The sequence below is a fragment of the Dipodomys ordii genome, unplaced genomic scaffold, assembly GCF_000151885.1.
Source record: "Dipodomys ordii isolate 6190 unplaced genomic scaffold, Dord_2.0 Scaffold174, whole genome shotgun sequence".
NCBI classification, from domain to species: Eukaryota; Metazoa; Chordata; class Mammalia; order Rodentia; family Heteromyidae; genus Dipodomys; species Dipodomys ordii.
The window spans coordinates 686,765-701,849 of NW_012267390.1; the positions used below are offsets into that span (position 1 = coordinate 686,765).

General features: G+C 50.4%; 1 protein-coding gene across 1 annotated transcript in view; it reads left to right on the forward strand.

Moving 5' to 3' along the window:
* Nucleotides 1-4,191: 4,191 nt before the first annotated feature.
* The window catches only part of Pask (PAS domain containing serine/threonine kinase), a 32,121-nt gene continuing 21,227 nt past the window's right edge, over nt 4,192-15,085 (forward strand). Inside the window, exons 1-8 of the mRNA XM_013033656.1 lie at nt 4,192-4,378; nt 6,642-6,874; nt 7,526-7,696; nt 9,469-9,609; nt 10,855-10,989; nt 12,775-13,035; nt 14,023-14,155; nt 14,941-15,076. Of these exons, the coding sequence (XP_012889110.1) occupies nt 4,192-4,378; nt 6,642-6,874; nt 7,526-7,696; nt 9,469-9,609; nt 10,855-10,989; nt 12,775-13,035; nt 14,023-14,155; nt 14,941-15,076 (1,397 nt within the window). The remainder of the gene's footprint in view (nt 4,379-6,641; nt 6,875-7,525; nt 7,697-9,468; nt 9,610-10,854; nt 10,990-12,774; nt 13,036-14,022; nt 14,156-14,940; nt 15,077-15,085) is intronic.

The following is a 15,085-nucleotide window of genomic DNA, read 5'->3' on the forward strand; positions in this document are numbered from 1 at the left end:
AGATCTAAGGATCACTGTTCAAAGCCAGCTGGGGCAGGAACATCTGTGAAACTCTTATCTCCAATTAACCACCAGGAAACAGAAGTAGCTCTGTGGTTCAAGTGGTAGAGTGCTGGCCTTGAGCTGAGAGCTCAGGGACAGTGCCCAGACCCAGAGTTCAAGACCCATGACTGACAAACAAAACTACACAATTTTTTCGTGCCTGTCTTGGGGCTTGGACTCAGGGCCTGAATGCTATCCTTGTCAAGTCCTCTACCATTTGAACCATAGCTCTACTACTGGCTTTTTGGTGGTAAATTTTTTTAATTACTTCATTGTCCTTTTAGAAGTGATATACAGCCTGGTTACCTTTACATGCATCACATAATAAATACACTTTCTTCTTTTTGCATAATATCATCTATTCCCTCCTTCTCTCGCATTCCCTCCCTCCTCTCTCTACCCATGAGTTTCGTGGTTCACTTTTACCAATGTGCAGTATAGCCCATGGGCCCTGCTGTTGCACTTTTCAGCCATTTTCCACCGATTCTGTGCCCTCCCCCATATACTACACAGTATATGATGTAAAGAATATAGTCATCAGAAAAAGGAAAAATAAATTGAGAAAAGGTCCTTTGTTTTCTTATCTTTGGAGTTTTTCAGTATGTCTTATATACATATGAAGAGGTGCTTGAGTATTATAACTTGGTGATTTTCTCATAAGACTCCTCTTTTAGTCTCACTGTATGTGAGTGTTTAGAATCCTGTATAATTTATCATGTCCCATTGCATTTTAAATCTAACTTCCACAAATCAGGGAGAACATGCTCAGTTTCTCTGATCTTGGCTCACCTCACTTCACATGATATGTTTTAGTTCCATCCATTTCCCTGGGAATGACATTAATTTATCCTTTCAAATAGCTGTGTAAAATTCCATTGTATATTATCTTATTTTTTTGATTCATTTATCTATTGTGGGGCATCTGGGTTGTTTCCATATCTTGGTTATTATGAATAGTGCGGCAGTGAACATGCATGTGCAGGTGTCTCTATATCCTGGCTCAGGGTAGATGCCCAGGAGTGATATGGCTGGCTCATAGGGAAGGTCTATGTTTAGTTTTTTGAGGAACTTGAGACTGCTTTGCAGATTGGTTGTCTGTCTTTCTAATTTAGTAGCTATGTCCTTAGCTGTTCAGAAACTTTTTATTTTAAAGTAGTCCCATTTGTCAAGTCTCTCTGTTGTGCCCCTGCATCTCTATTTGGGAAGTTCCTGCCTGTACCTAAAGCTCTAATGTATCTCCTACTCTCTTGCATTAGTTTCAGAGTTTCAAGTCTGATGTTAATATCTTTAATCCACTTTGAGTTAATGTTGGAGTGTGGTGATAAGCCAGGAGTCCACTGTTTTCTGCATGTGGCTGCCTAGGTTTCCCAACACAATAGTTTAGAGACTGTTTTTTCCACTGATGACTGTAAGTATGTGGTTTTAATTTGTTCCATTGATCTTCGGATCTATTTTTGTGCCACTGCCAAGCTGTTTTTGTTACTATGGCTACTGCAAATGGTGGTATTTTCATGATTTCCCTTTCTGCTTGTACATTGTTGGTGTACAGAAAAGCTACTGATTATTGGGTTAATTTTGTATCCTGCTACTTTGTTGAAGTGGTCAATTAGGTCTAGGGGTTTGGGAATGGAGTTTTTTTTTGTTTTTTTTTGATCCTTCAGGTATAAGGTCATGTCATCTGCAAATAGGGATAGTATAATTTCTTTCTTTTTTTGGGGGGGGGGTCTGGTCGTGGGGCCTGAACTCTGGGCCTGGGTGCTGTCCCTAAGTTCTTCAGCTCAAGGTTAGTGCTCTACCACTTGAGCCATGGCGCCACTTCCGGCTTTTTTTCCTTTTTTCTTATGTGGTGCTGGGGAATCGAACCCAGGGCCTCATGGATGCAAGGCAAGCGCTCTACCACTGAGCCACCTTCCCAGCCCCTCTTTTTTTTTTTTTGTCGGTTGTGGGGCTTGAACTCTGGGCCTGAGTGCTGTCCCTCAACTCTTCAATTCAAGGCTAGTGTTCTACAACTTGAACCATAGCACCACTTCCAGTTTTCTGAGTGGTTAATTGGAGATAAGAGTCTCACAGACTTTAATTTCTTTCTCTATGAGGATCCTTTTAATGTCCTTTTCTTACCTTATTGCTCTGGCTAAGAATTCCAAACCAAGCTGGCACTGGTGGCTCAGGCCTAGCTACTCAGATAAGAGTCTTTCCTTCCCCTGGCTGGCTTTGAACCATGATCCTCAGATCTCAGCCTCCTGAGCAGCTAGGATTACAGGTGTGAGCCACCAGCGCCCAGCTTTTTCTAGCAGTTTATATTGCATCGTGAGGTTATTTACTTGAGCTGTTTTTGTTTTCTTTATGTGTGTGCTTGGGGCTTTGAACTTTCCCCTCAGCATTGCTTTTACTGTATCCTGAGGTTTTGTGATGTGTTTAAATTTTCATTGAGTTGTGAGAACTTTCTAATTTCTTCCGTGACCCAGGTGTTACTCAGTAGTGTGCTGTTCAGCCTGCATGTGTGTGAGCAATTTTTTTTTGTTGGTCGTAGGGCTTGATCTCTGGGCTTGGGCGCTATCCATGCACTCTTCAGCTCAGGGCTAGCGCTCTACTGCTTGAGCCAGAGTACCACTTCCGGTTTTCTAGTGGTTAATTGGAGATAAGAGTCCCGTGGACTTTTCTGCCTAGGCTGGCTTTGAACTGTGATCCTCAGATCTCAGCCTCTTGAGTAGCTAGGATTACAGGCGTGAGCCACTGGTGCCCACCATTTGAGCAGTTTCTACAGTATGTTTTGCTATAAAAAATTATTTTGAGGGGCTGGGAAGGTGGCTTAGTGGTAGAGTGCTTGCCTCGCATGCATGAGGCCCTGGACTCGATTGCTCAGCACCACATAAGCAGAAAAAGCCAGAAGTAGCTAGGATTACAGGAGTGAGCCATGGGCACCCAGCCTGTCATCATTTCTTCAGTGGTTCTTTTGTCTTCCATCTCTACTTCACTTTCACTGGGGTTCTTCCCTGGGTTGTTGTTGGCTTTTGGATTTGATTTGTTGTCTTGATTGTCCATGAATCTTGTAATCTTTTGTTGTGATTTATGCATTTGGGTTCTGGAATTGTCAGGGTCGTGGTCTGAACCTGGCCTCTTCTCCAGACTGGTGGCAACCTGCCTTGGCCCAGGCTAGCCCACTCTGGGCCCCTGGGCCAGCAAGTGCCTTGCATGTGCTCCACCCTGGGCTAGCAGGAAGGAGCTTGGTCCAGTCTTCAGTGGGGGCTGGGAAGGCTAGATCCGGGTGTGCGCTTGGGAAGGGTTGAGTCCCCCTGGGTGCTCTGGACTTTGCTTGTGCCTTGGCCCACAGGGGCTAGTGCATGTGTTGTGCGTTTCAGGGCTCCGAACAGGGGCCGGCTCTCACATGTGTTTTGTCAGCTGCCAGTGTGTGCACACGATTCCCAGCTCTCAACAAGGCAGTACTCTGTCAGTGGCTGGTGTGCACATGTAATTCGTGGCTCCTGAGAGGAGAGCCCTCTGCCCGCAGCTGTGCCCTGGGGCTTGTCCGTATGGAAGGCTGGGAGGAGGAGGACTCACTCTGGGATGAGCTTGATGTTTCAGAAGGGGCAGCAGCTATGGCTGTGCAGACTTTTGTTCTCAGACCGCCCTGTTACTCTCCTGGTAGCCAGGGCTATGGAAGACACAGAGTCCTAGTGCCCGAGGCCTCATGCTGGAAGCCAAAGGGGGGATGAGGGGAGTGAGGAATGGCCCTGGCTTCTTTGTCCTCTTCCAATGTGGTGCCCTTCTTGGGCTGGGGGGAGAGGGATCGAGTCAAGCTCTGTGGCTCACCACCAGCGCTGGTCTCTGTGGGGATCTCCTGCAGGGTACCCACTGATCCTGGAAATGGAGGTAGCCTGACTGGCGGTGCTGTGGCAGATCTCTATCCTGGTGGTTAATTGCAGGTAAGAGTTTCACAGACTTTCCTGCCCTGGCTGGCTTTGAACTGTGATCCTCAGATCTCAGTCTCCTGAGTTAAGGTTAGGATCACAGTTAAGGTTAGTCCAAAGCTGACTATACTTACTGTGCAGCCATTGTGCTCCTGTGTTGCTTAGGTTAACCAGGTGCCCTTTGATTTCCAGGTGAGGGCTGTTAGAGGTGGGAGATTGGCGACTTGCCTTCTTGCTCCCCATGGAGGACAGAGGCCCACCCGCCTTTGATGAGGACCAGAGAATGCTGTCCAGGAGCCTTCCTGTGCTGGAGAGCTCAACTGCACAAACCACCTCCGAACCCAGCAAGCCCCTGTCCTCGGCCCGCAGACACCTGAGCAGGAAGAATGGACTCTCCAAACTCTGCCAGAGCAGGATGGCACTCCCCGGTAATGATGTCCTCCTTGTGAGCATCAGACTTGTAATATGAAAACGTACAGTGCATATCTTCTCTTGTCCGCTGAGAGGCTGGGCTGCGCTGGTTGCAGAGGAGCCCATGGTCTTTCCTCTCATTCATCTTCTCTGCTTAGCACAAAGTCTATTCCTCAGCTTCAGTTGAATTCACTTCTGTGTTTCAGGGCCAAGTTGGAGCAGAATGTTCTTTCTTACTCATGGAATGCCTGAGCACCATCTTAAGCCAGACTATATTCCAAGAGTATGACTTTGCTAATGTAGCTCAGTGAATACTGACTACACCAGGTGGAGGTGGTTTACCTAGACACCACAGAGACAAAAATGAAGGCAGCTAGCCTCCTGGGTGGGTACTCTTTCCCCACAGCTGGTTGATTTCTCCATGTCCCCTCTCCTGGAGGGATGAGTTTTATGATTGGGGCTTGAGTCAGCATGTTGCTTTTTAAAAAAAATTTTTTGTGCTAGTCTGGTGCTTGAACTCAGGGTTTGGGCACTGTCCCTGAGCTGCATTTGCTCAAGGCTAGCACTCTGCCACTTGAGCCACCACTCCAGCTTTTTCTGTAATTAATTGAAGATAAGAGTGTCAAAGACTTTCCTGCCTAGGCAGATCTTAAATCAGGATCCTCAGATCTCAGCCTCCTGAGTAGCTAGGATTGTAGCTGGGAGACACCAACGCCTTGGCAACAAGTTGTGGGGGTGTTGTTTCTGAGATTTTGTGCTCAAGGCTAGCTCTCTACCACTTTGAGACACAGCACCACTTTCAGTTTTATGGTAGTTAATTGGAGATAAGAGCCTCACAGACTTTCTTGCTTGAGCTGGTTTCAAACTGTAATCCTCAGATCTCAGTTTCCTGAGTAGCTAGGATTACAGGTGCAAGCTACCCGCACCTGGTGCAAACTGCATTCTTTTTTTGGAGGGGGGGGAAAGGGTCTGGCCATGGGCCTGACTGAACTCTGGGCCTGGGCACTGTCCCTCAGCTCTTCAGCTCAAGGCTAGTGCTCTACCACTTGAGCCACAGCGCCACTTCCGGCTTTTTTTTTTCTGCTTATGTGGTGCTAAGGAATTGAACCCAGGGCCTCATGCATGCAAGGCAAGCGCTCTACCACTGAGCCACCTTCCCAGCCCGCAAACTGCATTCTTGATGTTGGGATGGATCTATAAAACAAGTGGCTGGAGGCTGGAGCAGTTTCAGGGAAAGGCTGGGGTAGGGTCTCAAGGTCATCTGTCTTGAGGTCATGAAGCAGCTTGATGGTATTGAGCACTGGTGCTGAGATGATAGGAGCAGGGCCCGAGGAAGGCTGAACAGGAGGTGAGCTTTACTGCCATTGTCCACACACACCGCTAGTGTACTGATACCATAGATTGGCTTTAGGGTGATCTTTTCAGTGACTTCCATGCCAGAAGGGACCAAGTGACTGTGTGGCTCCCAATCCCTAAGAGCCGTCCGTGGGCCGTGTACTGAGGCATTGTGATCCTAGACGAGAAATGCAGAGCAGAGAAGACAGGGAGAAAGAGCAGTCAACACCGGGGTCATATGTGTTTGGTTTCAAGCCAAAGGATGAAGATAGGAAAGGGAGTAGGCCGTTTGTCTGTAATGGGAGGTTCTGGCCTGGAGGTAGATGTGGGAGCTGACAGCACATGGGTCTTCTGTGTGATGGAAGGTACTAGGGAGTGGGTCACTTTGAGGTCATAGGTAGAGAAGGGGAAGGGGAGGAGCTTAGGTGACTAGACTTAAGAAGGTGAGGGACCTGAGGCCCAGTGCTCCAGCTAAGGGGAGTGGGTTGAAGACTAAGACTGAGGACTGACTGCTGGGCAGAGTACTTCGCTGCTGTGGGACAGGATGCTGAGAGCAGCTCCACTGGGGTGGTAGAATGGGCTAACGGAGGAGCAGGAAGGCGGGCAGCAGGTTGTTCTGAACTGATGCTTCCTGGGAACAAGTGTCAGGGCGGTTGCTGCAGAGGTGAAGTGACTGACGCAGGAAAGGATACAGGGCTTTAGAGTGTGGCTGAGATGTGCTACTCTTGGGCAGTTTGTGTTTCTGAGAGGGCATTGCTCTGTGCCAGTGTGTGTCCCTGGGCTTTTCTGGTGAGTCTCACTCAGACCCAGTGGGTGGGACAGCCAGCTCTGTGGATTACCCAAATCCTGGGGTCCTCTTCAGGCCGTGTGCTCTGCCTGTCTCAGAAGTTAGTACTTGGTAGCTGAAGGAGGTCTACAGCTTTCTTTCCTTCTTTTCCTCTCCAGAGGACAGGTGGAGCTCCTACTGCTTGTCATCACTGGCTGCCCAGAACATCTGTACAAGTAAATTGTATTGCTCCACTGCACCTGAGCATGCAGACCTGGCTGGGTCCATGGCTAGTACGTCCTGTTGTTCCCTGCTGAAAGGATTATCTTCAGGGTGGTCTGCGCCTCTGCTCCCCGCCTATGTGTACAACCCCAACAAGGCTGTCTTCACTGTGGATGCCAAGACCACAGAGGTATTGGCTTTGGTTTGAGGCCCATCTGTGACTGTGGTTTGGGGGCTAACCTGGTACCTCAAACAGGAATTTGTGTTTTAAGTGTGATTAGAAAAGATTTGTTTAATCTGTCTAGTAGCAAAAGAGATAAGAATTTGAAGAACTATAGAAATAGTGGTAGAAAGACTATACAGCAAGCACTGGGCCTTTACTAGGCCTTCAGTTAAACTCCAGTACCCACACAACACACACAACTCAATCAAGTTGAATCCTCTTCTCAAGACAGGTTTGTGTGTACCTAAAGCATACTTTAACACATTGGCTCAACTATAGAAGATAGGATGTTCAGTGCCTGAATGAAATATGATCACATCATGTATGTTTACATACATTGTTAGACGGGAAGTTTTATGTCTTTTCCCGTGTTTTCTTTGTTGTCTTTATTGTAACATGCCCAATTTGGCTGTGAAGGCATCTTGGGTAGTTGGTTCTGACCAGGTGCTTTGGCTACAGAGTGAGTGTTGCTGCCCGAGCTCTTGGTGGGAGAGCACTGGAGGCAGTGCTGGGCAAGGGCAGGTCCTTGGCCCTGGCTCCTGCATTGTTCTCCTTGGCGGATGCCAGGAGTGTGAGGAGACGCTGGTGACGTGTTCTCTTCTCTGTGTGGCTCTTCAGATTCTAGTTGCCAACGACAATGCCTGCAGGCTCTTGGGGTACAGCAGCCATGACCTGATTGGCCAGAAGCTCATGCAGTTCTTCCTGAAGTCCGACTCTGACGTGATGGAAGCCCTCAGTGAGGAGCATGTGGAGGCGGATGGCCACGCTGCGGTTGTGTTCGGCACAGTGGTGAGCGGGCACCATGGGCCCTTGTCTGCCTTCAAGGCAAGAGCAGCATGTGATGAGAAGGTGCTGACTTCCTCATCCAGGCTCCTGCTCTGAGCTGCGCTCTGCTGCACGCTTCAAACTATAGGCACAATTGGTGGGTATGTGGAGGGGCCAGGAATGCTTCCCTAGACAGTTTTTTTGTTTTGTTTTGCTTTTTGTTTTTTCCAGTCCTGGGGCTTGAATTCAGGGCCCTGGGATGCTGTCCCTGAGCTTTTTTTTGTTTTGGGTTTTTTTTTGTCAGTCATGGGGCCTGAACTCTAGGCATGGGCACTGCCCTCAGCTCTTCAGTTCAAGGCTAGCGCTCTACCGCTTGAGCCACAGTGCCACTTCCAGCTTTTTCTGCTTATGTGGTGCTGAGGAATTGAACTCAGGGCCTTATGCATGCAAGCACTCTACCACTGAGCCACTTTCTCAGCCCTCCCTGAACTTCTTTTGCTCAAGGCTAGCACTCTCCCATTTGAGTCACAATGCTACTTCCAGCTCTTTCTGTTTATGTGATACTGAGGAATCAAACCCAGGGCTGCATACATGCTAGGCAAGCACTCTACCACTAAGCCACCTTCCCAGCCCCCTCCCTGGACAATTTCATTCCCCATCCTAGTGCTGGTAGATCTAGCTGGGACATTGATGTGGAGGGGGGGGTTGGGGGGGAAGGTTGAGGTATGAAATTCTGTGGAGTCTTTGGGACCAAAGGAAAGTGGAGAGTCAGAAAGTTACTGGTTCAAGTGACTGACTGCTACAAAGAAACAATTATACCATTAATCATACTTTGCTGCCTATTTCTTTAGGAAATAGCAGCTACTGCTTTCTTTTTTTTTTTTTGCTTTTTATCCTAATATATTACCATGAGGCTGAGGGTATTGGTCAGAGTTTGCCAGAAGAATAGAACCAATAGAATATGTGTACACTTTTTTTGGGGGGTGGGGTGGGGTGTCAGCCGTGGGACTTGAACTCTAGACCTGAGCACTGTCCAGCTCAAGGCGAGCACTCTACCACTTGAGCCACAGTGCCATTTCCAGTTTTCTGGTGATTCACTGGAGGTAAGAATCTCACGGACTTTCCTGCCCAGGCTGGCTATGAACCATGACCCTCAGATCTCAGCCTCCTGAGTAGCTAGGATGACAGGTGTGAGGCACCAGCACCTGGCTATGTGTAGTTTTAAAAGGGGATTGATTGGATTGGCTCATGTGATTGGAGAGGAGCTAGTCCCACACTGGCTATCTGCTGGCTGAACAAGAGTGACCTGAGAAGGAGCCCACCTAAGACCAGAGGCCCTGACACTCTTGGAGTGTCCCAAGTGTGAGGTATTCAAAGGCTAAAGAGTGCTATGATGACACACCCTGGGAGCTCCCCTCCTCCTCTGCCTTTTCATTCCGTTGGGCCCTGGATGTTGGAAGTGCTGCCCACATGGAGGGTAGGTCTTCCCCACTTGTTTGGCCCACACACCAATTTCTGGAAACATGCTCACAGACACACTCAGAAGTGTGATTTATTGATTTCCTAGATGTCTCTCGATCCTGCTGAGGATTAAAAAACAAACAAAAACTCCCTATGTTGATAAAACAGTCTCAGTCTGTGACACTACCTATCAGAAGCATTGTGTATATTTGCTAGATTTTTGAGCGCAGAGAACATGGCAAAGGCCTCCTGTGGTGGCAGACTTCGTGCCTTGCTGGTTGTAGGACTCAGTGGGGCAGGCAGCGTGCCCAGGAGCAGCTTGTGTCCGTCCACAGGTGGATATTGTCAGCCGTACTGGGGAGAAGATCCCAGTCTCTGTGTGGATGAAGAGGATGCAGCAGGAGCGTGGCCTGTGCTGCGTGGTGGTTCTGGAGCCTGTGGAGAGGATCGCTGCATGGGTCTCTTTCCAGAGTGATGTGAGTGTGTGACACTTGTCTACCACACAGCTTTGCCTCATATAACAAAGTGCATCCCAGCCCTACCTCTTGCCAGCACCTCTGACGTGGGAAGAAGGAAGGTGCTCAGGGTGTCTAGAGGTCTTCTCCAGCTGTGTCCCTGCTAACTGTGCTTGGGCAAGAGACTCAATTGCTCATGTCTCAGTCCCCTGGTCTGCAAAAGGGGGATATAGACAAAACTACTGATAGAGTTGTTCTTAGATTTAGTGGAGTGATAGCTATAAACCCCTCAGTAGAGTCTATACTGCAGACATGGCTTGGCTGTGAGCTAGGATATGACTGTTAGAGTCTGGTGTGGGCCCAGGACCCTGAAGAGCAGTTTGTTCTTTCGGTTTTGGTATGTCTGGTGCAAGGACTGACATGCTGTTCTTGTGAAACCCCATTTGGCTGCTTGCTGCTCTTTGGATGCAGAAGTTGTGAGAGCCGTCTTGCTTTGAGCATATAGACGGTGAAGTGTAAGATTGAAAGCCAAGGGTGGCGGGAACCGCGGCTTCCGGGTCAGTCTGTGGTGGTGGTGGTGGTGGTGGTGGTGGTGGTGGTGGCCTGAATTTATTGGGAGATTTTGGGGGGTGTTCTTCACTCCCTCGAATGGGTGTGTGTGTGGGGGGGGTAGTTCGTGATGTGGGGAGGGGACTGAGTGACGTTCTGGGTGAGTGCAGAATTTCAACCGTTTCCCACCCACTCCCCCCACTCCGACCCCTCTCCACCCTGGGAGACTCAGGCGACTCCTTAGGCCGCAGGTACTGGAGGCTTGGTTGTTTTTGTTTGGGGGGGAAGGAGGGGGAGGTAAGGGACACCAGTTTAGGTGAGGTGGAGGGGGCGGGGGAAGACAGGAATTCTTTATTAGGGTTATTATTTTGTGGGTGTTGGAGGTGTGGGGGGTGGGATGGGGTAAGGGGGGGCGGGTCCTGGGCCTGGAACTCATTTGTCTCTGAGCTTTTTCACTTCAGGCTAGCCTACTGAGTCACTGTTCTACTTCCAGCTTTTTTTTTTTTGGTGGGTGAATTGGAGATAAGAGTCTCACAGATTTTCTCGCCCCCAGAGCTTTAAGCTTCCTCTAAAAACCACAACAGCCACAAAAACACCGACTTTAAATCTACAACCTTGTTAACTAATATTAAACGTATAACCCGAAAAAAAAAAGATTGAAAGGCAAGTGTGAGAAACTGTATTTGTCACACTTATGAGCACTGAGTTTTTCTCCAGGGAACCGTCGCAGCCTGTGACAGTCACTTTGCTCATCTCCATGGGTTTGCCTCTGGGGAGGACGTGTTAGGGCAGCACATCACAGACCTGATCCCATCCATACAGCTTCCTCCTCCTGGCCAGCAAGTTCCAAAGGTAGGACCTGCATCTGTAACCTGACGACAGAACCAGCCCAGGATGGGGTAGGTTCCAGCTGCCCGTGCTCCAGGGCTGGGTCAAGGGCTGGACCCTATGTGGCCTCTCAAATACCGCTTGTGTCTCCTCAGTCTCCTCTGTAATGCAGAGCCGGGAAGACAGGGTTCTTCCTTGTGTGGTTAGAGTTCTCCAGACAGAGCCAGTAGGGCTTATGGGAGGAATTGACTCCCACAATTACAAGGTCATCTGCAAGCAGGAAGCCCTGGGATGTGCCCTAAGTGTGACTCCAGGGACAAAAGTCTGAGAACCCTGAGGGCTTTGCAGGTAAGTCCTGGAGATAAAGGGTGGAGAGCCTGAGTTCTGAAGGAGGTGGACCCTAACTCCAGAAGTGAGAGCTCTGTTTTTATTCTTTCTGGGCCCCTGGCAGCACTGCCCACATTGGGAAATATTGTCACAGATACACCCAGACAAGAATCTTGGTCAGCTTTCTAGAAATTCCTTCATCTAGGCAAGTCCATGGCTAAGTCATGTGGGCAGGGGGGGGGGCCAGAGTGCTATGTGGGATGGGAGGTGGGCAGGGGACCCTCTGCTCAGAGCTGAGTCCCCAAACTCCCCTGTTTCCCAGATAGCATGTGGCCGTCACACAGCAGCCTGGTGCTGTGACTTTGCACCTGCAGGAAGGGACTGGCCAGGCAGTTGGGTTTTGGTCACAGCTCTGCTCTGGTTAAACTGAGGACAGCTCCTGGGTGTGATTCTCTAAACTTAGCATCTCAAGTTGTAGGTGAAGCTTTACAGTGCTGTGGGAAGTGCTGCCTGCCCAGTCCCTGTGTTCTCTGCCTCCTCTCTTCTGCTCTGAGGCAGCAGTCCCACAGCTTGGCAGCCTCACAGCTAGCAGGGCCTCGGCTGGCACCTCTGCTGGCTGGCAGCACTGCTGACCCGCTGTGGCACACGTCCTGGAGTGGAGATGCACAGAGGGAGGCGTCTGTGAGCATGAGGGATAAGCTACCATGCTTCTCAGTAACACATGGGAAGTGACGAGGGGTCCTGTGTCCTGTGTTCCTGGCAAGCTCACTGGGGCTTGGGGTCAGATGAGGACCAGCAACAGAGTCAGGACTTGCCCTTTTGTTGGGAGAGCTGGATCTGAGTTCTGGCTTGGACTAGGGTGCTGTTTTCATGGAGAGGTGCTCACTGTGCTCAGGATGGGTGCCTCTGGCCTTGTCCTGTCCTTCATGAGCCCCAAGCAAAGGGCAGACACAAAGGTATGAGTCCAGCTTAGTGTCCTGAAACTGCTTCCCTGGTCAGGAGCCCCGTGCTGGTGAAGTCTCAGACGGGGAGCCAGACGTGATGCACGTGCTTGAAGCAGAAGCCACAATGTGAGGTCTGGTTATGTGAGGGAGGGGAGTCAGTGTCCCCAGGAAATAGCGTGAGGGGCTGGGGCCACAAGGACAAGGGTGGGAGAAACAGTGTCTCTTCCTCCCCTCAGAGCCGGGGGAGAGGGGGGTGCAGCCCAAGGGGCTGTGTACTGTGGTCCTCAGTGCTGTGGATGAGCCTGGGTCCAGTCCCTACCTAGCTCGCACCTCATCCTCCCCAGGCAGCTCTTGACTGGTATATGCCGCACTCTGGCTGTTCTGGACCATGAGCCCTTGCTCCCCAACCCCTACTATTCCCTGGCCTGCGTGGAGCAGTGTTGGGCATGTGTGGACCTATGGGGTGGAATTGGGGTCAGAAGCACTGAGGCTCTGCACACAGTGCGTGGCCATGCTGAGCAGGGCGCTTGTCTTCTAGAGTCTCAAGATCCAGCGATCGGTCGGGAAAGCCAGGGACGGCACCACCTTCCCTCTGAGTCTGAAGCTGAAATCCAAGCCCAGCAGTGAGGCAGCGGCTGAGGGTGCGGCAGCCCAGGGTCTGGGTTACCAGGCGTCCGTCTGGGTGTTCTGCACCATCAGTGGCCTCATCACCCTGCTGCCAGATGGCACCATCTATGGCATCAATCACAGCTTTGCGCTCATGCTGTTTGGCTATGGAAAGATGGAGCTCCTGGGCAAGGTGGGGTTTGCCATCTGGCTTCCGCCTCCTCTGGGGAATTTACCTGCTAGGCTGGTCAGCTCTGCTCAGCTGTGGTTGGACTTAGGAGTGTCCTTATACCCAGGAATGGCAGGAGCCCTGGTCCTAGCCAGCCAGCTTGCTTCTCTTGTTGCGGCCTCAGCGGCTTCCCTCCTGTGTCCGGTGGAGTTTTGACTAGACCAGATCCCCTGGGCTTGTCTACTCTTTTACCCTGCTGAGGGGGTAAAGGAAGGGTGTCTCAACTTCCCTCCACTGACTGGGCATTGGTGGACATCTACCTGCCCAGAGCCAGGCCAATGGATTTAACTGCCTCCTTACTTATTCAGACCATCCCATTATGTGTGTCGACAAATCATCCCAGTGTTGGAAACATCTAGAATCCTGTGATTTGGTCATGGCTCAACCTTCTGGGATGGGCTTGGAGGAGACGTCATTTTGCTCTGTGTGGTGTCAGCTGAGCAGTGTCTGTGGAGCTCACTTGTTTCAGTTCCTGGCGTGGGTGTGGCTTGGCCATTCCTGGCTTTAAATGCCCCCGAAACTATGCAGAGGAGCAAGTACGTAGTTCCCACAGGACTCATCAAGGTGGTCCCAATGGCGGCCCCGGGTCCACCAGGTGCCCATGGGTTGAAAGACAATGTCCAGTGAGTGCGCATCAGTGTCCTCTCTCCTGGTAAGGCCAGACGCAGGCTCCCAGTCCAGGTATATGCCAGACATGTGCCTGGAGGTGTAACTTGCCTCAGGATATGCTGAATTTTCCTTTTGCATCAAAGAAATGAAAAAACAAAACAAAACACAACCATGAATTATGCATTGAGTTCCAGAAAGTCTGCAGGTTGGTTGAAACATCTTGACTGGAGGTAGTGGTGAATTGCCCAAGGCTTGCTCCTGTTTTCATTTCTCCTCCAGGAAGATGCCACTGAGTCAGAATGGATCCTTCTAGGTTCTCAGATGTCCTGCTTTATTCCATAGAATATCACGTTCCTGATTCCTGCCTTCTATCACTACATGGACTTTGCCTGTGACAGTTCTATATACCTGCCAGACCTGACCAATGAGAGTGGGCCTGCAGAGCCGGGCTGGGGCCTGGCCAGTGGAGCCCGAGGTGAGGCTGGTGTCCTGAACCCCAGCATTCCTGAGCATCCAGTCCCGTAGGCCCATGCCTCGGTGACATGGGGAAGGAGCAGAAGCCACGGACGGCCCTCCAGAGGCGTGGGTACTGGGGCACAGTGAGCTGCAGTCTCTGGCCCTCTTGAGCTTTCTTGTTTGTACCTAGGAGAAGAGACTAACACATTCTTGGAAACATGATCATAGAGGAGGGGAATAGAAGTCCTCCAAGCTGTGCCAGTGTCTGAGAAACAAGTAGCTGACAGTCTTGTGTTTTTAGAAAAGATTTTATATTTCATATAGCACAACATTGAATTAGAATAACATTTATTCCTGAATTAACTATTCCTAGCATATTTGCTATCTCCCATAGTTTTAATTTAGCCCTTTTAATTGGGGAGTGGTTTGTAGAGGCAGCATGAGTGCCAGCCCTATATCCCAGGACACTCTCCTGGTCAGGATGCAAGAGAGGGTGGGCGGGGTCCCAATAACCCCCAAAGCCAGTGTCTGTACCCTGGATGTCCCTGGGCCATGTACGGGCCTGTAAGTTCAGGCAGAGCAGCAGAGCAGGATCTTTGCCTTTCTGTGGAGGGAACAGAACAGGTGAGAGGTTGACAGATGTGGCAGAAGGCGAAGTGTGTGTCGCGTTGTGTGCACAGCTGTGGTGGCAGAGGTCCTCTGTCCCACATGGGTGGTGGGTGCAGCATCTGCACGGAGCTCTGGCACAAGCACTCAGGCAGGGTGTGCCAGAGTGTAGAAAACCCTCTTCTGTGTTGCCCGTAGATCCAAGGGCTGATGTGGTGCTCCCACAAGAGGAGACCTTGAAGCTGGTGGAGAGACAAGAAGTCTTGCCGGAGACTCAGACACAGCAGGAGACTGTGCGTCAACCTTCCTCTCACTCGTGTGAGCCCTCCCTGAGGTAAGCGTC